Source organism: Orbicella faveolata, unplaced genomic scaffold (assembly GCF_042242905.1).
Source record: "Orbicella faveolata isolate gen_17 unplaced genomic scaffold, um_ofav_v1 contig_25, whole genome shotgun sequence".
Taxonomy (NCBI): Eukaryota; Metazoa; Cnidaria; class Anthozoa; order Scleractinia; family Merulinidae; genus Orbicella; species Orbicella faveolata.
Window position 1 is genome coordinate 8,122,600 of NW_028301553.1, and position 23,549 is coordinate 8,146,148.

General features: G+C 40.4%; 2 protein-coding genes across 3 annotated transcripts; one reads left to right on the forward strand and one right to left on the reverse strand.

Annotated features, from left to right (window-relative positions):
• The first annotated feature begins 976 nt into the window (after nucleotides 1-976).
• LOC110050246 (uncharacterized) lies at nucleotides 977-12,323 on the forward strand. The gene is made up of 6 exons (XM_089293378.1): nucleotides 977-1,198; nucleotides 4,402-4,795; nucleotides 5,414-5,594; nucleotides 6,654-6,886; nucleotides 7,412-7,684; nucleotides 8,913-12,323. Exons 1-6 carry the CDS (start codon nucleotides 1,196-1,198, stop codon nucleotides 9,134-9,136), a joined length of 1,308 nt encoding a protein of 435 aa, XP_089149504.1. The 5' UTR covers nucleotides 977-1,195; the 3' UTR covers nucleotides 9,137-12,323.
• Nucleotides 12,324-12,488: 165 nt separating this feature from the next.
• On the reverse strand, nucleotides 12,489-17,584 carry LOC110050332 (cytosolic Fe-S cluster assembly factor NUBP2 homolog). 2 transcript variants are annotated; one of them, XM_089293372.1, is made up of 6 exons: nucleotides 16,972-17,584; nucleotides 16,537-16,686; nucleotides 15,855-15,943; nucleotides 14,883-14,992; nucleotides 14,239-14,308; nucleotides 12,489-13,698 (listed from the first exon to the last, which is right to left on the reverse strand). In XM_089293372.1, exons 4-6 carry the CDS (start codon nucleotides 14,916-14,918, stop codon nucleotides 13,592-13,594), a joined length of 213 nt encoding a protein of 70 aa, XP_089149498.1. In that variant the 5' UTR covers nucleotides 14,919-14,992; nucleotides 15,855-15,943; nucleotides 16,537-16,686; nucleotides 16,972-17,584; the 3' UTR covers nucleotides 12,489-13,591. The 2 variants fall into 2 exon arrangements, with proteins under 2 accessions (XP_089149498.1, XP_089149497.1); XM_089293371.1 differs by having other exon boundaries at nucleotides 16,537-16,834.
• Nucleotides 17,585-23,549: the final 5,965 nt, after the last annotated feature.

Sequence of the window (23,549 nt, forward strand, 5' to 3'; positions counted from 1 at the left end):
TTAAAGCAATGCGTATCAAGTCTGTGCCATCCACCAGTCCTCAAAATCTTGAAAAGCTTCTTTCTTAATTCACAGACACTTCGGAAAATCGTAGTTCAACAACTCATGTTTAAGTAAGTTTCAGCAACCCTTTTTCTTTTGGTTTTCTTTCTCTTTCCTCTCTCTCGCGTCTTCTATTTGTCTCGTCTTCAATTCTCGCCACGTTCTTCCATTAGAAAAAGCGCCTGCGGCCATGGCCTATAGCACAAGCACATAGCGGTTTGGCTTTAGAGTGTTGTGTTAAAAGAGTCGATTTATAAGAGTTTAAACCCCCTCCTGGCCACTAGCAGGTATTGTTCTTGAAAGTCCGATGCGGGAACTACTCCACTATGCTTGTATTAATACGTACTGAGCCAATTGGTGAGCCTCCTTCCAGGAGGGAGTGTTAACCGCCAATGTTAGGTAAATCTGCAATATCTGCTTCACAGTTTCTGTGCACTGGCCCTGAAAAACCTCACTGGCCAGGGGAGTATGTCAAACAAGATATTTAGTTTACTTAGTTTATTTATTTTACTTTGTATGGGAACGCAAAGATGTTGTTTTCAACAAATGGTACGGTAAAAATTCGAGTACTGCCGGACTGTGAATGAAATTGCGTCATCTTGTTACTGTGTTGTATTGAATGTACTCATTGTTCATAAAGAGCTCTTACTGACTTGGTTTTATTTATCCAGCGAGTAAGCTCATAGAACAAGAGAGCTTGCTGATGCAGGCTAAATCGCCTTTCAAATATATTATCGTCTAATCTCAATGCAGATGATCCCGCTTTCACCCTTTCCGTTATCTCTAGCAGACGAAACAGCTGTAGCTTCAAAATGTCTTGTAGTTATTGGAGAATAACTTGTTGTTTGAGAGCTGAGTGAATTTAAATTGGCATAAAGAACACAACGTGACATTACTGCGTCCCAAGATCCTTTGCTCCTTTGTTTGACAAAGTCCACAATCAACACGACCGCCGAAAGATCAAACCAAGTTACATTTGACTTAGTTTCGAAGTTTAACAGCAAAAAGACTGATATCTAAGTGGAGAATACGTCCACCGCATGCAGCCTCGTAGTGTTCCAGATCTTTGAACGTGAGGATAGCTTGGTACAGTGTTGGTCAGTCCATTAGCTTCGGTTGCAAGCTGCTTCCGCTTTTGTGACAGTAAGGAATAATGGTAAGTCTTAATAAGGCCCCGTCAACACTACGACGGAGGAATTTGAAAACGCAGCTTTATTTCTACGGTTAGGCCTACCGTCCACACTAATCCGTCACGGAAACGGAGCTTTTCGAAAACACTCCTCAAACGGGGGTAATTTGAAAACGCCGGCTATGCGTTTTGCTATGGACGGAGAACATTTTGAAAACGATGCTTTTCGAAAACGATGTCGTTATGATAATTATGATGCTCCGCTGCTTGAGTTTTCCTCAAACACAAATCTAAAATGGCCGGTGATTGTTGCGTTTTTAAATTTTTCCGGCGAAGTGTGGACGGAAAACATTTGATGCGTTTTTCAAAATTCCGTTTTCAAATTCCTCCGGCGCAAAGCGGACGGGGCCTAAGTAAAAGGGATGGCGAATGGTAAATGCGAGACTTTGCGAGACGGCGAGACTAGCGTTTTTCTTTGCGAGCCCGAGACATTTTTTTTTTTTTTTTTTTTGACTTTTTAGCTTGCGAGACCGAGACTTCAAAGTGTTTTGAGTGCGAGCGCGAGACGCTCAGAATCTTAAAATTCGAGCCCCAGATTTGGTTAAGAGCTATGAGAATGAGCTTGTACAAAAGTCTTACAAAGGAGTCTTTTGTTGTAAACCCTTGTACAAGACATCAGATCTAAAAAACAAACAAACGAATCGGGACCTCGAAGCCCTTAGCCTTGCAAAAAATCGAGACTCCGAGACACCTTCGTGTAAAAAACGAGACTGCGAGACGCAGATAACCGCTAAAAAAGCGAGACTGCGAGACCCGTAAAATCTGACTAAAATTTTGCGAGACCCAGAGTTTTTGAAGGACCATTCGCCACCTCTAGTAAAGGCTGGTTTTCATTAGCGACGGAGTTGGAGACAGAGTCGTGAGAACGCTTACTCGCGACCTAGTGAAAATGGAAAATCGGAGTCGCAAGCGGAGTCATAAGCTCGATGGAATCGGAGTCGGAAGAATCAGAACGTTTTCATTTTCTTCCGATTCCGCTTATACATGGTGTTCTTTAGGTTGTAAACGGACCGACGCGATTTCTTCAAGCGGGTAACCTTGGTAAACAGGGAAAAGTTAACCACAAAATGATCAGGGCTGAAGTCCTCGTGAACGCTAACATCGGTTATTTCATCAGGATAATTATAAGAAACCAAATCCAATGTAGTCTTACAAGTTTGTGTAATTCTTGTCGGCTCCCGAACAACTTGTGTGAAAAAATGAGAGCTAATCAGGTCGCAAAACTTAATTCCATCAACAGAGTTGCTTGTGTCAATAATATATTCCCACCTGATGTTGGGCATATTGAAGACGGCGATAACGCAAATTCGATGAGCGGCGTCTCCATGCAAATTCGTAAGCAAATGTTCAAAAAAATCGATAAACAAGGAGCAGTTCGGTGGCCGATAGCAAAGGCAAAAAGTTATTTTGAAGCTGTCGCTTGTGATCCAGTGAAAACTAGATTGTTGGAGTCGGAATCAGAAGCGGAAGAACCTGCCAATCACGTCGCCCTGAATCGAGCTTTGTGATTGGTTTATTCTTCAGCTTCTGGTCGCTTCTGCTTGCGACTCCGACAATCTGGTTTTCTGCCATCATTAATGTAAAGGCCGGCGTGTATACTCCTATGTTTTTCATACCAGGAAGAAACTCTTATGCTTGGAATGTGACTATAACTTTCATACAAGCGTAATGAATCTCCGATAAGTTGAATGAGAGAATCAAATTTGCTGGTACAATTTTTGGTGTCTGACCCACAGCCCTATCCATCGTCACAAGAGAAAGCGAACACTGTTAGAGTCATCCTACCTTAAAGATCAGAGCTCTGCAAATACAGAATATAGAAATACAGATTTTATAAGCACTCCCCATGGTACTAATACTACTAAATAAGCTACATTAAATTTAAAAAGAACTAAATCAACGTACCAAGGAATTGTAAAAATGATATGAGATAATGTAGAATTATGTGACAATATTGCATTATGAAAATAAAAATTCACATAAGAGTGTACCCCGTAATCTTCGTTTAAAAATATTCAGAGATTCGCTAAGCTTAAGATTTCTTTCTAAACTGTTCCATAATGACACTGTTCGATGGTAGAAAGTCCTTTGTCCTATAGAGGTCTTGAAAAGAGGAATGTTTAAAAGTTGCGATTAAAAGTCTCACGGCCACTTGTCTCCGCTCGCTTTAAAAAGAGCGACGAAAGGTAAGCGGGAGCTTGTCCGGTCATGTATTTAAAAGCAAGCACAGCGTCAAGCAGCCAGCGTAACTCTTTCAGGACTAGGGTCACGTCACCGAATTTTCTGTGACGAACTTTTTTGTGAAACGTGACTTAGCAAACTAAGTTTAAAAGTTGGAACCGCCATCCAACCTGTGTTTGTAAATCGGAAGTTCAATGAAGATCTTAAGGTGCAAGAAGCTAAGCCCTCCATTGTTACACAACAATGTGTAGTTTACAAATTTAAATGTAACCTAGTTGATGCAGCATATGTAGGGTATGTGCATTGGCACCTAAATGAGCGCGTGGACGGACACAAAAGAAAGTCGTCCTTCAGTTACAAATACTACCAGCTCCAACGTAATGGTCGGACACTACATCGTTTTTTGGAACAGTTTCACGTGCTTGCGAAATGTGCCAGCAAATTTTATTGCCTCATTTATGAGATGCAAACTCAAACCAGAACAGCAACATGATTGACACCGTTTGCGCTCAAGTGTTTGTTTAGCTATCTAAGTAGTATGTTAATCTTCAATTCTAGCCTACTTAAATATTCGCTTTCTTACATTTAATTTCTCTTGATAATGGCGTCATGATGACTCCGAAACGTAGATTATGAATTCTTTAAGTAATTCTAATTATAGGTAATAATAGAGGGGGAGGGGTGGTAAATGGGCTCCTGTTTGTGTTTTTATGTTGGATATGATTTTTTCATGTTTGGTCGGGGAAGGGGATGAAAGAGTTCTAGCTACAGTATTCAGATATCAAGACTCTACTTTTTGCCTTGTTAAGGAAGTAAAACATCTGACCGCGTCTTGACAGAGTTATGTTCATGCCATACCGCAAGCGACCGCCGTAATATAGTGAGTGACTAGTCGACATCGCAACAAATCTAGCCAACAGCTAAGCTAGACGCAAAAACGATCCCCTTGTAATTCAATCGATCACCTGTTTGTTTCCTTTCAATTAAAGAACTATCAAAGAGTGGATAGAACAGACCCCACGGCACGCGCTCAAGGACAGCAGAGAGCCCGAGAAGAGAATGAATGGAGAATGAGAGAATTGAGTGACGAGATGGAGAGAGATCGTCGACAGGCGTTGCGTGATGCGCAAGAACGCGCGAAAATTGAAGACGACGCACAGAGAAGACAACTGGCTCTCCAAAGACGTGAGAGGGAGGAACAAGAAAGGAAACAAAAGGAAGAAGAACGATTTTGTAAGCTTAAAGTCGCGCTGATGAATTACGACTTTCAGACCAGCCCAAGAATTAAGAAAGAATCTTTTCGAGATTTGGTGGTGGACGACATCGATGTGCTCAGCACTGCTTTAATAGGATCACCCGGCTCGGGGAAAACCAGCTTTGTAGGTAAGAACTTGTCTTAGGGTCATTCCCCAGTATTGCATTGCGCATCCCTACTGCGCATAATTCACGCGTGATTAGCGCGCGCGCATTAAAAAATGGCGGCTTTTTCTTTACGGCTGGACCTTGCCATAGAGGTAAATTGTCATTTTCTCGAAAACTAGTATGGTGACCTATCATTTTTTTCTGTTTTTTTTTAATTGAGTAATAAATTTCTCTGTGTAAATTAAATATGGAACGATTCTCAGTGCAGAACAAAAAACAATTGTCGGAAACGTGAATTTAGCAAGCAAACGTGACTACAATCATGGTGCTATTATAAGGATTTATTGGGTATAAACAAGGTGCTATTGCTCATAAACGAACAAGGGGACCCCTCATTTTTATTTCAAAATTTAAGTTCATGTAATATAAACAATCAATAGGCAAAGTTTCACAAAAATCCCAGTGCAGGTTCTATTTCAGTGGAATGACCTTAAATTGCCTGTTAAGTGAATCATATTTTCTCGTGCTTTCGTTAGTTTGAGTGATTGGCCAACGTGACAGTTATTAATAAACACAGCATTAGGGTAGGTTTTCATTAGTATCCCAACTGAGGGTCTCGTTTTTAACTGACTTTACAAGGCACGTTGCAGCGAGCCATTGGAAAGCCTCAGAGTGCTTTTGGTGAGGGAACAGGAAAAGAAGGCACCATCCGTCTCGAAGAATACTACCTGCAGAAAAACATTCGGATGCTGGACACCAGACCATTCTTTAAATGGGACGAGAGAGCCCTGGAAGAGTGCCTGAAACTCATGTCTGGAAGGTAGCGGGTTGCTTTCGTTCAGGTTCAGGTTTACGTTAGCCCAAAATACGATAGCGGTACATCCAACATCTCGTTAGAGAGAAAGGTCTGACTGAGATGCGGCCTGAATAAAACTCCATTAATGTAGCGTTCCTCCCTACCCCCAGTTCAGTGTTGTTTTGATCTTTCAAGATCGATTATTGTGCTACCCAAAAGGGGAGGGGCAAGGGACAGTGTCACGGGCTGCGCATGTGCAAGATTGCTTTTCGATATTGGCATAAAAATGTCTCCTTAGAAGGGATATTTAGCCGTTCTGCGTTGTTTTAGAGCTAATAATATACAAAAACAATTTCTGCATTCTGATTGGCTAAGTGCATGTCAATTTATCCCAAATCAGTGTAATTTCACCAATGCAAAAGGGTGAAATTGGAAATGATTGACAGCTCTTACAAAATTGAGCTGGGCCAAACAAAAAATGGCGGACAAAAATCAAACGAAGATTGAAACTCTTTACCTACATTTTAATACAAAGACTTCATAACAAAGCAAAGTACAAAGCTCAGCAAAAAAATACTAAACTAGTTATCTCGAAGTGTGCAAGATGAGAAATATACTCAAAAGCCATGGGAACAAAAACATATACCGGAGCAGATCACGACGGCATTACAAAATCCCTGCTTAAAAAAAAAAAAAATCAAATTTCCAGTACCACGAAGCAAAGCTCAAAGAAGGACTCAACAACACCTCCTTAGAACCTGCTACATCTTACTTTTGAAGACGAAAATATTCTACTTTTGCGAAAGAACAAAGCTTAAAGATCAGGGAGGTCGTTCACCAACAAACTTTAGCTTCGCATCTTGGTATTTTGGTTAAAGCAACCTGTGATGGGTTGAAAAGTTTCTTCTCGGCGAACATGAGCTTAAACACGGCACAGCGTTTTCAACCACTCGAGAAACATTTGGCAAAAAAGCTGCATCAAAACCGCAGGGAGTTTTTCTTTTGCTTTGTGGTCAAGTTCTACTCCAATCAGTCAAATTACTATTACTAATAGAGGCTGACTTTGTGTTATTTCCATTAAAGAATTCGACCAGGAGAAGTAATGTGTCGATACTATAGTGATTGCGGAATTATGACAAAGGAACAGCAACAGGGAAGAGCACATCGGGGGTCGGACACCCCGGTAAAACGAGCCCCGGCGCTTTCTAAATGCGCGCACGCCGTGATTTTTGTCCTAAAGGCAAAGGATCCACGTCTAGCAGAGGGCGCGGTTTATGACGAACTCCAGAAGATCAGAGAGCAGTTTAAACAAGATGGTAATAACAATATTCACCAGATAGTTCATAGATAAAGATATACCCAGCTTCGATGACAATTACGAACTGATTGGGGAGCACCGCTGGACTCTGGATCAAGCGATCCAGGTTCATGTCCTACTGCGGGGTCATTGTGCTGTGTTCTTGACCAAGAAAATTTATTGTCACAATGCTTCTCTTTACGCAAGTGTTATTTTTTGGTACCGGAATTTAATGCTAGGGTGTCATTCCTTGCGATGGGCTTACATCCCTTCCAGGGGGAAGTAGAAATTCTCCTAGTCGCTTAATACATGTTTTAATGCTACGGAACCGGCGGTACGTGTGGGCCACTTGGCCCGACGCAGACTTTGCTTTTGACCTTCAATGACAAGGGCCAACGAGCATGGTTGTCCTTCGAACATATTACGTTGGGGAGATTTGCGCCATTCGAATTCTGAGTCATCAATCAGCCCTATTACTATTTAAGCGTTGCCCCATTTTACTGCCTATGCGCCTGTGACTGATACTCTTTTCGTTACTTTACAGGTTATGCTCCTGTGACAGTTATTACCCACCTTGACAAACTAGAAGACAAAGAGGACAAAGATGAAGCTTTTGAACAGGCCTCCTGGGCAACTGGCAGCTCCAGCGAGAGAACCCACTTCATTGTAAATTATGTAGATAATGCCAAGCAGTCTTTTGAGGTGGATCGAGCCGCTCTTGATATTCTGGATTCTGCTTTGATCTCCGCTGAAAAGTTTATCCAAATCCGCAAGCAGCGAGAGAAAAATCAGATAGAAAGGGAGGCTACGGCTGGAGGTAACAGTTTTCCGAACTCATGACTGAGGAACTTAAGGACGTTCGTGCGAAAATTTTCCAGTCGATAGATTTTTCTTCTAATTTTTACTGCAGACAGATAATGAGTTACTTGTGTCAGAAATGCAAAAAAAAAAAATCGGGGATCACCGACTTCGTTTCAGAGATAAAGCGTGTGGAAAACTACCCTGATTTTGAAAAATTGGCTCACGTAATTCAGCATGGTCCAGAGAGGTTTATAGTTAAAAATATCGAATGTGAGTCAACGGAGGCAAACGATCTTAGTCATATTTTGTAGAAGTGAGTCTGTTTTGTGCGTGGCCAAAGTAAGTCAAAATGCAGTGACTGAGCTTCTTTAAGGTTACTACGACGCAGCTAACGGCAACGGAAACGTCACGAGCAATTAGGCCGGTAACTTAAGCAGCGACGACGACGACGCTTACAATTACATCCAGTAAAAATTAATTTAGATTTTGCCCTCGAATTTCGCAATTGACTACATTCGTTTAGTACACTTATAGCTATCGGGCTAAAAAATTATTCAAGGTAAAATCTATAATGACAGCTTTAACCAGTTCTAAACGAGAAAAACGAAAAATTGGACCTCTTAGCTCAGATTCTCCAAACCAAGCAGAACTTGGTTATTACTCGTTACGACGGCAACGGCAACGGCAACTAGACTGCCACCAAACGTAAGACATGTCAAAAGATTTAGTGAACAAAACAATATTGCCTTGCACGTGGATTATAAATCTTAGTTTAATTCATAGCTGTCCTCAGCAAAAAAACACAACAAACAAACAAAATCAATAAAACAACGTAAATGACCAAGTTCAGCGTATTTGGGAGAACACGAAAAGCGGCGAGTAGTTTTTTTTGTCCATTTTGAACAATTTTGAACGGACCTCGACTGCCACGATGTCAGGCTACACCAGTACGGCCCTCGCGCTCGGTTAGTAAGAGGTTAATGTTGTAATAACGTAACATATGAAAGGAAAAACGTCTTCAGAGTATTTCCTATGTATTAAGCTATTATTCGTTGTTCTGATATGTAGGTCAAAAGACGCAAAACAAAGCAAAGCCTTTGAGGCACTCTGGCTGCAATTCATGACATCCCTGGGATGACATCATAGACCTCTCTAATCATATAAAATGCATAGTTTGGTTCAACGAGAAGCTCTTGTGTACTCAGCTATTAACAGTGCTCCGTTATTTTTCTGCCTTTCCCCAGGAATTTCCAGTGGCGTGGAGACTGTGGAGCAGTTCTTCAGTCGTCTTCAAAAGAAGTACTACTGGACTGACCAGGGAAAGATGAAAGCTGTGCAGGAAACCTTGCGCCAACAGGAGATCAGGACGACTAAAGTCCTCAAGGAACTGTGGGAAGACATCAAGTCTCAGCTGCCATTGACAATTGGTATGATGATGGGCTTGGAGGAAGAGATGAAGGGTTTGTAAAGTGGCTATAACCAATGAACCCAACAGAACTTGATTTAACCGTCTAGACTCTGTTAAATAGAAGTATTAGGGAGTTTAAGAAAATCACGACGGCAACAGCAACGGGAACGTCACCAAACAAGAGGTTTAATAAGTAGAACAATAGCCATGCACGTGCGTTATAAATCTTTGTACATTTCTTTGCCGTCCTTTGCAAACCAAAAATGTGAAATGATCAAGTTCTTCGTAGTCTGAGGAACGCGAACGACTACGGCTAATTTTTCGTATTTCCGTTTCGAATTGAACGCTGTCATTGCGTATTTAGCCTGAGCACGTCACTAGAGCCATTGGCGTACTGAACATATGTAGACAATTGCGAATTTCGCTGGCAAATACAAATTCATTTATGACTAAGCGTCGTCCTCGGCGTCGGCGTCGTCGTTGCTTAAACCCCTTATGCTATTTTCGAACTTGAAGCAGTTTTTTCGTGTGTGCAACACCCGGAGGGGTACTCCCAGAAAAGTTGGGTGGGGGTGAACCCTTACCCTATTTATGAGCAAAATCTGCGATTTTTGCTACCCTAGTTATGACCTGCCGAAAAATTTGATACCCTATTCAGACCTTTGTAACTGGAACAGCTGCCCTAAACATAGGTTATGAAGGGCTTTTGTTGACGGTCTTACTGATAATGACGAAAAAGTAGCTTCTTCTAAGAAACATCCGCAATTTAAGACTAGAGTGCTAAAACCATACCCTATTATTATTATTTCTGATTTTAGAAAGTCAGACTGTCTCGCGCGCGGAGTAGATGTAAAGTTGGCTTTTTAATTACCGGACATAAAGAAAGCATTGCAGTTTATTGCTCTCTTATCTCCCGAGCGCCCTTGAATAGGACGCTGGCCAAAATAGCAGTTGATGAAAGAGAAAGATCTGAAAAGGCATCGAGTACTGTCGTGGTGTTCAAGTCCGCGCAAGGCAGGGGCTGAGGCAGGTTATTGATTCCTGCTCAAATTACCAAGGCCCCCTCCACACTACGCCGGGAGAATTTGAAATCGCAGCTTTATTTCTACGGTCAGGCCTGTGGTCCACGCTAATCCGTCACAAAAACGGAACTCTTCAAACCGGAGGAATTTGTAAACGCCAGCTTTGTGTTTGAGTGTGGACGGAAAACATTTTGAAAACAGAGCTTTTCGAAAACGATGACGTCACGATAATAAAGTGATTTCCCTGCCTGAGTTTTCTTCAAAGACGAATCCAAAATGAACGGTGATTGTTGCGTTTTCAAAATCCTCCGGCGTAGTGTGGAAGGAAAACATTTGATACGTTTTCAGATTGAAACCTCCGCTTTCAAATTCCTTCGGCCTTGTGTCAAGTGTCAAGTGTTATCTGTCAAGTGGTCGCTTACGTGAGGTGAATAAGAAAAGAAACTTTCAAACTTTTAGCCGTAAAAGTGGTCGTGGTCGCTTACGAGAGGTGGTCGCTTACAAGAGGTTCCAAATATAGTGATTTGACTGGGAAACTTTTGGTACTTTGGAAAACTGGTCGCTGACGAGAGGTGGTCACAACTGGAGGTTCCGCTGTAGTTCTGTTTGTCTATTTAAACAAACCCCTACTTAATCAAGAGTCTATGTGTTTGGGAACACTAGTAAAATAGCAACACTACTTGACATACGGTACTTATAAAATAAGTAAGACCATAGCGACCTCCTCTAGAGTATTTACAGCCACCCTCCCCTACTATTTTTCCACATTTCCGATGGAAGACCTGGCGCCCATTTGAAGCCTCAAGTTAGTTAGACTGCAAAACAGTCGTAGTTTGCGAACGCGAGCGACGCGGGCGGTATTCGAACGAAAGGTCTGGAGCGAGTGTAGAAACGGTGAGGGAGGCTGAGGAGAGACGACCTGGCTTGTGTGCTTCCCGCGCGAGGATCACGCTTACGGCGCTTTGCGCCTTCCGAAAAAGCTCGAATAGAGAAGAAAACACGACTGCTTTGCAGTCTACAAGTTGGCCAAGATTACCACGTCTCCAATTGTTTCTTGTAAATCAAACTCGCAGTATCTCTTATTTTTGCCTCAAAAATACACCAATTTTGAACCACTGAGGCAAAAATTTTCAAGCAGGACTTAAGAAAGAACATTCTATTCAGGCGCTTCAATGTTACTAGCATCCGCCATTTTGGAAAGTTGCTGCTTTAGCGCTTTTAGTTATAAAGAATGCATTTTTCGAGTGGGAAATCCACGATCTGAATTGTTTCTGGCATAGAACTGTGAATTGCTTCAAGAAATAGCGAGGAAAACACAGGGCTAAGCCAAAAAAGCTATGAATATTTCCAAATATACCTACATTTTTTAAGTGCCTTCATATTTTCTAAATATCTCGGAAACTTCTAAATATCCTAAAAAGTATCCGAATATTTGTGGAAAGGCCTACTTTGACGCAACACAGTGTTTCTTTCGTTTTGCAACAGATTCCTTGCGCGTTCAAAGAAGTAAACTTGCGTCTCCCATAAATTGACAAAAGTTTTTCTGCAACTGACTTTTTTCACAGAAAAGGCTCTCAAGCGTTGGGAAGGGTAATGTGACAAGGAAACTTCCCAAACTCTGCAGATTTCATGGCAATTTATAAAATTTATAGTTTTTCGTTTGTTTGATTGTTTCAAGTCTCAAGTTAGGTAACGCTGTTTACTTTCAATAATGTCTTCTTGTCTGAATGGGTTTTGAAATCGTGTTTTTGAAATTTCAAGTGGTTTTGTGGAATATCAAAACCGAAAAAAATTACCTAACGATCATTGGTGGCAACTGAATCAGACTATGCTATTGCGTTACGATGTCATAATTAAAATGGTTCTAGTTATAAAATGAGTCAGAACAATTATCCAGAATCAACACCAATCTGCCGTTTACCGTTAGCTACCATTGCAGACTGCATGATGTTTAGCTGTCTTGCTGGGAACAGTTCCATGTAGTTCTAATAAACAAAGTCACTGATCGATTGTTTAAATCAAACCTTGATAAAAGTAATCTTGATGTCCCTTTTTCTAAGGTAAAACAAATACTTAAGTTGTTCTCTTATTCGCTGTTTAACCTTGTCATAACTGTTAAGAGTCCACTGAGTGCTGCTGCCTTTAGGGGCTTTTAATCCACAAAAAAATAACTCTTGTATTGTCACGCTTGCGCACTAGCACACCAAATATAAAAAAATTGAAAATCTGGCTTCCCGCGTTAATTTTTCTTACGCATAAAACTAACTCAAACGTCGATTATTCACGTGAACCCATTGTCAGTCCCTTCTTACACTCCATCTTTACAGGAAACGTTGGAAAAACGACTAGTTGATGCAATTCTAACAATCAGAAAATACCACGCAGATAACTGAGGCAGTACCAATTGTATTTATTTCCATTCTTTTTTTTTTTTCATTGATCTTTCAACTGCAACATTTTATGAGTTTCCGAACAAGGACTCTTAGTTATGTTATCAGCCATGTAAAATTATGATTTGCAACTATCTGGATTAGGAAAGACCTCATTCAAATTATTTTTCTGATTGTAAATCGTTTCTGCAACAGTCTGCCTGTCAAAATCACTATAGTACAATCATTGAACGTCATCTTGATAGGGAAAAACTGCATTCAAATCTTATTTCAACACACAGTTACACTAATATATACAACTACAAAACTAGTTTCGTTTATGACCTCTTAACTTGGTCCCGATAACAGATTGAAATCCAAGGTGACCTCACATAACCAGGCATGAAATGTAAACCTTGATACCACATGCTAAACTAATAATTTTCATTTTTATAATTTCTACTTATTTATTTATTTACTTGTTTATTTCTATCTTATTATTATTATTGTTTCTATCTGGTTATATTATTGTCAGTTGTTATTATTCTGTATCAAGTTCTATTTTTCGTGCATGGTTACATGAAGTCACCCCAAATTCAAATCTGTAGTGTCGACCAGCTGAAGAGGTCACAGACAAAACAAGTCTTGAAGTCACACATACTGTGTAACTATGTATCAAAGGAAAATTCAAACGAAGCTTTCCTCAAATCAAGATGCTGTCTAGTAATCATACTTTCTTGCTTTAACAAGTAGCACTTTGTGAAGGAGGCTATTGTGCATGGTTTATATGCTCCCACAACAATGCAATGCTTCATTTAAGTGAGTGGCAAAAGTGTCCATAGAGGACATTTTCAGTACCATGTTCAAACTGCTAAATAAAAAATCCTTCACTGTCCTTCATTTCTTTTGACATCAGAGCTCTGAGAATTTGTGGGTACATGAAGACAATATCTTCCAGTTGATCAATGCTGTAATTCTCATCACTAGTTTGATTGATAAGAGACTGGCACTGTAAGGAGAAACCAGTGGTTGATCACTTGGCCATCTCAGCTGCATTTGTCCTGTACTTGTTCCTTCAATCACTGATCTCCCATTGCTTTCCATTTGTAACAGTTTGGAAGTGATTAAAGTATGTTTACTGCATTTAATGTTGGTGAGTTAGGAAACAAGTCAATAAAGGCTTGGCCGTCTTCTAAGGATTGTGTTAGACTGGGATCCAGTGGAATAGAACCTACAACAAGGAGAAAAATTGTTCTTTCAAGAAATCAAAGCAAGATATAGCTAGAAACTGTGGAAAGGGGTTGATTTCAATGTCAAATCTAACACATCACATCAGTGAGAATTTTCTGCAATTTGCAAAGACCCCTAGACTAGATCACAAACAATCTGGTCTGCTATGTGATAAGCTTAACACAACAAAGAATTTGATTGACATCAGTGGCAGAAACAGACCTTGAACTAAGGGGGCAGGGGGGGTTGCTTGCCCTGCCGGCTTTTCTCCCTTGTGCCATTTTCTTTTGTCTTAACCAAACTAAAGGGGGACCCAGGCCCCTCCCCTAGATCCACCAATGGACATTCCTTAAGCTTCCAGCAAACGAGACCTTTGCATTTCCAGACAATCTACTTCACTGCTTGTTTTTTTTCCTTATACTAATATAGACAAGTGCAATAAATGGGTGAAAAGACCATTTTCCACAAACATAATCTAGATTGCCCCTAACCCGTCTATCCCCCTTCCTGTGTAGGCACCGATATTAATACATATTTTTACCTAAAAATGGAACGTTGCAGCTATTTGCCAAGGCTTCATCTCCAACTTTGGAAAACACATTTGTGCATTCCTAAAAGAAAGAAAGTGGAATACAATTACATACTATGAAGATGAAAGTACACTATAACAGTCAGTCAAAAATACAACAAGTCATAGTGTATTAAATATATTTTTAAATATCATGTAAAGGAACAGCCTCCTCCAAACATGCATTTTGCACAGACTTGTCAGGCAATGTTTCCTCCCAGCTGTTGTAGGTGTGCAGCGAAAGGTCTTAAACCACTGACCCCATTTCACTGACCCTATTTAAGGATGAAACAAATGAAACTGATACAATACTAGATATAATATTGCTGCCCCCAAGAAAGAAAATTAACTACTGTTTCCTCACTATCAATAAAGCCTAATTAAAGCTACCTTTAGCTAGAAAAAAATTTTGAGGTTTCCTACATTTCAAACTAAGGTAATTTTGTGTGTGCACTACAAAAAATGACTTGAACAATGTGTGGTGGAGTAGCTCCTCGAAGTGATTTCAGAATAGTTTCACTAATGATGAGACACTCAGATCTAGCTTTGATTAACAAGCTTGACCAGGTCAAGGTAAGTCAAAAAAATATGAGTAAAGAGCATAAAGGAATAAATACCATTTTTCTTAGCTCCTTTCCATGCAACGGCATCATCTCTGTTATTTAACAAGAAACCAATTGATAGAACAGCCAGTCGTTGGTCATTGTCTGCGTAAACTGGAACCCAACTAAAAAAAAGGTTCAGGTGATCTTTAGAAAATACTCGTAAACATCTTTAAAAAATTAAAAAGTGAAGTATGGATATGAAAAGTATGATAATTAAGATGGATTCTGCTCAAAGTACAAGCAATGAGTGCAAAAACTATTTACTTAAAATCTACTCACAGGATGGTAACTTTTTGAATACTATTTAAAACATCTCACTGTATTTTATTTCTCTCTAATAGGTGACCCCACGATCCCCAAGCATCCTCGAGAAAGTTAATGTCAAACCTCGTAAGAGTGCTTAATGCATGTGTTATTGTGTTTTCAACTAATGTGAAACGTCAGGTTTAATTGAAATATGGATAACTTCAAGTTCAAATTTTCTCTCAAGGGGTCAGCTTGAGAGCTGAAATCTCAATACTTTCTTCTTACCTTTATTCAAAATATTACTATGCTATGAGGTTGTTTTGGTGACTTTATTTTTGCCATTATTGGCAGCTTGAATGTTTTGCGGAAATCATCTTAATACACAGGAGCATTTTATACGGCAAAATAATTTTGCAAATAATACAAATTTTGTGAATTGAAGAACTTCCCAAGATCTAGCAAGTTCACCCACAAAAGTTCCAGGGGTAGTGGCCCCTGACAGACCAGCATTTCATGCAGGAGAAGCTGCAATACTTTAAGTCAGTTTGTTGCTATCACACTGGAGATAAGGAATTCTCCTGTTAATGAGCCACTAAAGTTCACAGACACTCTTTTACTATTACATATCAAACACAAGTATAAGTGTTGTTACATGATGTACATTAAAGTATATGCACAATTTAGTGAATGGCTCCCATGAAATGGCTTCAGAAGATAATCCTTTGTGTTATGACTTACCCAGCAGAACACTAGTGTATATATTTTCCCTCTACATTCATCATCCTTGGAATACTTGGTCCACCTAAGTCATCATCTAGTATGCCAATCTGGAAGATAAAGAGATAACACAAAGATTAGCCATTTATTGTGATCAAGGTAGTACTGCTGTAAAAATATATTCTTGAAGACACTTCTCTGTTACCAGTGGCAGATCCACAGGTTTTCACTAGGGTAACTCTAGGGGGGTGGCGGGGGGGGGGGGGGGGGGGAAGAAAGACCGAAGGTGCTTGAGGGAGGGCAAAGTGGCCATTTTGGTCTCCCAACTAGTTTAGCTTTTTAGTTATTTTGGGTGTCCCACTACTGTATGTACTGTACTGTTCATTTATTTATAATTATAATCTTGTAAATTCTTTTAGTTGTTTACAGTAGTACAAATAAACTGTTGTTGTTGTTGTTGTTTGAATCCAAGATGGCATTTTTCCCCCAAGTGTCACCAGTTCACACATCATAAGGCCAATACTGTAAATATTCTGATAATAAATCTCTCTCCCAAACAAACCCGAAAACAAGACCAAAACATAGAAAATCGTCTGATAAAGCTCAACCCCCAATCCCCAACCCCTCCCCCTGCGTCTTTATTATGTGGGTAAATATTGAAATATAAACCATAAGTCAACAGAACGCAGAGATTTCAGCTTACCTTTTTTCCTTTGTTATTAAGAGTCCCATGCTATCTGTGTCGTAACTGTACTTTTGCCACCTTGTCCTTTTACCGGCCGCGGATAAAACTAGAAATCGCGTGCATGCTTAATAGATTTTAACACTTCTTCAAGAGTTTGCTCCGACTGACCTGAAATTTACGAACAAAAACCACAATGTAACTAGAATTACATTCAGCGCCTTTGCTCTACTTGCCTACTCGGACTCTAGGGACAGTTCCAACAATGCCGCAAGTACTGTGACTGGGCATATTTTCCAGCCCTTTTCCGCAGAGAAAGCTGAAATTGTATTCGAAAAAAATAACATAAAAGGACTTATACTTCGGCCTAGTTTTACTTTGAAGAAAACAGAATAAATACACCCTTTGTGCAAACAGCAATTTGTAACACATTCGTTGCACTTCCACAGTACTCACCGTCCGCCATCTTGAATTTGAGACGGAAACTGCTGGTCTTCCTCTCGTACAGTCGGCTCAAGAGGCTTTCCCTCTGCTCGCGCTTGGAACCCAGAGGAGGTTGGCCCCGCGACGAACTGCGTTATGCTAGGAACCTGTAGGAACACCTGTACCTGTAGGCTGAAAGGTCATCCTCGAAGACCCAGGGGCAGTTAGTCGACGCGATATTTTCGGGCGAAAGCTTACATCATGAAGTAAACTTTCGCCCGAAAATATTGCGTCGTCCCGACTGACTGCCCCTAAGTCTCCGAGGATGCTGAAAGGTTGGCCTGAAATGTGAGACATCTTCCGCCTTCAGCCTAATCGCCCAGGGATTAAGCTGAGGGTGGGAGATGACTGGCATTTCAGGCTACTGAAAGATATGTACAAAATCACAAATGAAATGAGGGACCGCGGATGGGAAGGAAGGGCTATAGCTCTACCACTTTTTTGCTTGAGTTGAGTTTTTTAGGGCTCCAGGTCACAAGAATAATGTACCAATTTTGCTTCTGGAAAGTAACAAAATGGCGGAAAAGTGACCCCTAATCGAATAATTATATCCCACAAGTCATTTGAATTTTTTTCGGTATAAACATAAGCCTTTAGGCGAGTGTGTATACCAAGAAAATACAAGTGTCTCGTGGGATATTCCATGGTATACCTCTCGAAGGCGACAGACAGTGCTCGACTTATCGAAATAGTCGGATTACCGAGGATGTTCGAAATTTCCCAGAGGTTACCGAAGATGTTCTATTTGCCGAATTAGTCGGATTTCCGAGGATTGTCTTCTTTGGCAGTTCGTAATCGATTTTCCGAACTAGTTGGGTTTCCGAAGATACTCTGCACATGCTTCGACAGAGCTCGACGTGCCGAAGTAGCGGATTTCCGAAGATGTTCGACACTGTTCGATTTTTCCAGAGGTTACCGAAGATGTTTCATTTGCCGAATTAGTCGAATTTCCGAGGATTGTCTTGTTTGGGAGTATACTCGTTTTTTGCGAATTACTCGGCTTCTCGCGGAGGTTTCCGAAGGTTACCGAAGATGTTCTTTTGGCCAAATTAGTCGGATTTCCAAATGTTGACTTCTTCGGCGATGTTTGATTTGCCAGATAAGTCGTATTTCCGAAGATATTCTGTGCATGCTTTGACAGTGCTCAATTTGCCGATTTAGTCGGTTTTCGAAGATGTTCAACAATGTTCGATTTTCCCAGAGGTTATCAAAGATTAACGAAGATGCTCTTTTCGCCGAACTAGGCGGATTTCCAATATATTAACTTCTTCGACAGCGCTCGATTTGCCGAATTAGTCAGATGACCGAAGATGAGTGGAGATTGCCGATTAGATTTAGATGTTCGACAACGTTCCATTTTTCTCGGAGGTTATCCAAGATGTCCGAAGTATTCCGAAGGTCACAAAAGATCGGACGAGTAAATAATGAATGATACCGTGAATGAGTTCCTGTTCTACAATGAGTTTAGGCATAGTTCGGAGGATTCAAACACCCATAACAACACTTCGATTGAGTCTGAAAAAAAACGTGGTATAAGCCCGATCAAAAGTTAGAAATAGTCATAGAGAGCTATTTTCAGGCATTTAAAGACTCTACAGCCCTAAATTGCTTGACGTAGCCACACATAGGCCTATATACCTCCACATAACAATACATTTTCATACAATTGAGCTGATACAGCCCTACAGAGAGCCCTACATCTTCCTGATAGCAACACAATAATAATGAATCGAGGAAATGATAAAACAAAACAAAACAAACCATAGTCCTTAATAAACTCATATAACCATATACAGTTGTATAACCAAACTTTAAGCTTGGTTACATTTCAAAAAATAACTTTAGAGTACATTGTCATTCAAAACCTTACAAAGTCCTACAGGACGATACGTAATCAGATATTCCCTATTGTTTTACATAGTCCTACACCACATATATTTAATTACATATACAGGTTATTGACTAAGGGTAAGATCAAGAGGGTTGGATATTAGCGAAGTTCTTTGTTCGTCGAGGCCGGAAAATCGCCCAGGCTTCGTCGTAGAGAACAATGGTCCTGAGGATGCAGCAAGCAAGTTTTTCCTGTCTTACGTAATTCATAACAAGTCAATAAACTGTATACAAACAACAAAAGAAAATAATTAGTATCTTAACTACAGCCCCACAAATTTTAGCGTAACTCCAGCACTGTCCATAAATTTTCTTTTCATGCCAAGTGAAGAAGTTCTTTTCCTTCTCGATTTGCCTAATAACTAAATATTTCTTCTTCATGCAGTGCATGCTAACTCGTGCTTGATCGCACAATGTGATATTGTGTCCACATTTCTTCCTTCCTTCAAGTTTTTGAGAAGTATAACTCGCTCTCGAAAAACCCAGATCAAGTGTTTATTCATTCTTTTAGAATTTTGACTGCAAAAAAACAACAACGAACAAACAAACAAACAAACAAAAAAAACAGAAACGGCAACCTGCAATCCCGGCTTGAATACAGACACAGCCCTCGGGGGTCCATATGAGCCAGAAGCGCTGAGGCGAGTTACAGGCCCGACCAGAGATCAACCACCCTATTCCGACACTCCATCCAGACTCATGTTTCCAGTGGATTGTCGCATGGTACTCATGATACCTGCGTGCTGTGTCCAACAGGATAGGTTCTGAATTACGCGGCACTGAAGGCCTAGTCGACTTCTCGACTGCAATCACTCCTCTGGACGTGAAAGTAAAACAAGCACTAAGAGGAGCGCGCGAAACCCTCCACCCAGCTTAGGAATGCGTGATTGCCGTCTGCGATCATTCCGATTTCAAAGTGGCCGTTTCATTAGGTCATTTTAGCACTGATCTCGGATTTTTTCCAGAAACAAGTCGATACCTATGTTATATATTTACTTATCGTTACCAGAATTGTTCATAGCCGGGTTGTTCTCCAGCAAATCTTTTCCGCTTGCCTTCCAACTTGAAGGTTCTCTCAAATTTCCTGTTTCCTTGCATTCCGATCTCATCGAGACATTTCTCCGCCCAGGAATCACTCCAGATTTTCCATAGAATGGATTCTTGTAAGTCACAGCTGCACCAAGCTCATGATCAGTAGACTGCTGCGACACCAATATACATGTGATGTACGTACTACATAGTAATCAGCGCTTCAAGGGCTAATCTAGAGAAAAGTAGGAGTTTAGATTAATAATTCACAAAGGAAAACTAAGTTTAACAGTTTTATAATTACATGTTGTCTTCGGTATCTTCAGTCGTGTCTTACCACAAAGAGTTTTTTTATGAAAAATAAAACATATTTACGAAAAGTGTAAGGGCAAATGTGTGAGAGTCATCTCCTCGGATAAAGTAACTGCTTTCCATACATTCGATTTCTAACTCAAGCATTTTGATATAATTTTCAGGTCCGATGGTATTAAGGTTTTTCTAGGAAAATTAACCATCGAATTTTTGCTGGCACACTGAATTGTTGTTGAGCCCGAAAGTCACTAAGATTGTTTAGCCTCTTTTAAAATATCATACGAGCAGTACAATGTCCAGAAATGGTACTAGAATGAAGTTCAATCTATTTGCTGATTATGTAGAACGAGAAACTCTTACTTACCTCTAAGAAGGCTTTCCATTGCCCTGCCTCTCTTATCTGTCTCCGCATATTTCAACATTGTGACTGTATCTAAATGTCTCACCGGTGAAGAAGGAATTATAATGCGGATTACATCCGTTCAGGACCGTTTATCCTGTTTGTCGGTTGCCACTAAGGATTAGCACAGCACAATTCTGAAATGTCCTAAATTGTAAGTACCACAGAGCCCAGCAATGCTTGAATCAAACCGTTTGAAGGAACGTTACCATCTTGTCAAGCGAGCTTTCAGTCTCATGGCTTCATGAAACTTGTTCACGTGAAATGGCGATCTTGCTCAATGTCTCAGAACAAAACTCGCTGTATCCTTTTAAAGCTTCGTTCGCGTTGGTGAAAGTCAGCAAACTTGACGCGAAGTGGATACAGCTCAAACTGAACTAAACGTCGGTTGAGAAAATTTGAAAGTGAAATTTGGCTAAGGTGCGCATGGACAAAGGAAACTGCGTCGTTAATTTTGAATTTCATTATCAAATGTGTGAATATCTTGCGCATATCAAGGAATTAATAATAAGTTTTGTAAAGTATCAAATCAGCGCATTTAAGTTTTCATTGCATCTTTTGCATAACAGGTAAAGTAATACTTTAGAGACTAGGATTGTCTCTTAATTCCCTTGGCGTTAGTTTTAAAAATATACTGGTGCATTTTTTCATCTCGCTTTTGGCCGCATCGCATTATGTTGGTTTTCCCGCGCTTAAAAGTGCGGGAAAACGGGAGTTGAAGCCGTGGCGTTGCCACTAAAGTCCAGCAGCCAAACGCAGATTTTTAGCATTACCTTGCAAGTACTTCCACACAAAGTTTTTTGGCAAATAATTATAGTACTATGAAGGGTCTTTCATAATCCGTCTGATGCCACCTCGCTACCTCTGGGCGTCACGAGATATTAAGGGTTACTTTTTCCTCACGAGCAGGGAGTCTTTTAGTGGATCTGGGCCCCTGTGGTTTAACTCGGTCAATCTCTCAGTGCTTGGTCTTTGATTCATTTTGCACCGTTCTGCAGACTTTTTTTGCAAATTCATGTTTTTTGCTGCATTGTGCAATTTATCCATCGCGTATGGCATTAAAAATCTTTTAAAAAAATCCAAGTTTAACCATTTTATCCATGGACTAGGGACTAGTACCCAGGTCACCCGGTCATTTAAAAGATGACTGCCTTCACTTCACTGTCATGACTGTAAGTATTTCGATAAAATTTGTCCTATCAGAAGCATATAACCTAGACTAGGTGATATTCTTCTGGCCATCATGAACAAAATGTCTATGTCCACACGGCCGTACGTATATAAGATAAAGTGTACAGTTTCAATTTAGCTGCAAAATTTCCGCCGAGTTTAGTGCAAGTGAAGATTATTCTGAACAATCCAAACTACCTCTTCGAACCTTTGACTTCTGCAAAGCTAAGATGTTTACTTAAACGTGAGTATTTTGACTTTGTTGGTCTACATTTTCATCGAGTATTTTTGACTTTGTCTGCCTACATTTTCATTATAATTAATTCGAAGAAGCGTATTTTTCATTGACAATCTTAGAAACCATGTTAAGCGTTTTCGCTCAACCGTTGCTCAACTGATTGTGGCGTGTTAGGATCCTAATGACCTTTGTCTTTCTTCACCGTGCATTGTGAGAACTTTGTAGTCAATCACAAATAAAACATGTTTTAGCGCGCAAGTTGTTGTCGCCATGTTATAAAAGAATTGGTTCATGCTTTTAGCTGTGCGTATATCGAGTTATGGATGCACTTGGGAAGTTTGGAGAGCACTCAAGAAGCTAGAGTTGCTCTCGGCTGTCGCCTCGAGCACCTCTTACGCTTCTTTCGTGCTTTCCAAACTTCCCGCGTGCATCCATTACTCGATATACGCACGCTAAGCATGAACCAATTCTTAAATGCACAACCGTCGAATATTTGCAACTGAAGATAACATACATAGGAATATCGAAACATGGTTCGTAAAATGAAAAATGTCCCATCTGTAGTAATGGCACGAAGCGTCCGCTTTTTATAATCCCTTCAACAGTTAATGAACCTTAATCGACTCCAAGTGCTAATAAGCTCAGTGTTTACCCTTGGTAAAGCACCTGTCCATTAAACAAAAGTGATATGTTGGCTTTAGCAGTACAAGCTTTACCCTGGTTAACCATTCTCGAATTTCAACATGTAAGGTTAAATGCCTACTGTTCACGGTGCTCCCTTTTTTCTGCCACCTCCCCCCCGCCTCCCCACCTAAGGCAGTCTTTCGATTACATATATCTCATTAGCTGTTTTGGTGTGTAGTATCGCTGTATATTTTTACGAGTTGTGCCGTATTCTGACGAGCCCGTTGCCGTATTTTGGCGAGCCCGTAGGGCGAGTCAAAATACAAACGGGTAAAAATATAAAGCGATACTACACACCAAAACATCTAAAAAGAGATTTATTATCCAACTGCTGTAGTCAATAAATTTATCAATGAAAGAGAGAGTGTGTGAGTTTTTCGTGCGCGCGCCGACCTGTACGGCAAATAGGTTTTCTACTGTACAAATAACTGTACAATATCGCTGTATATTTGTACTGTTATGCTTTTACTTTTTATTTAAGTGTCGATGTATTTAGCACTAATGTGCTAATTGGGGACACTGTAAATAAATAAACAAATATTTCAAATATAACATAAACTATTAAGAATCCCAACTCGTGGGAGGCTGACCAGTTGGCTATTTACACAACGCGGTCGAGGAGTTGAACTCGTGGCTACCGAGAACAAATCCAGATAGCGGTAGGGCGGAGGATTTGAACCAGGGACCTCCAGATTTCAAATCCAGCGCCCTAAACCACTCGGCCACGCCGCCTCTCTTGGACGGTATTCGCAGCAGTTGGGTAATAAATCACCATACAGGATTAGGTAAAACAAACATAAGACGGCGGGCAAGAAAAAGTACAACAAA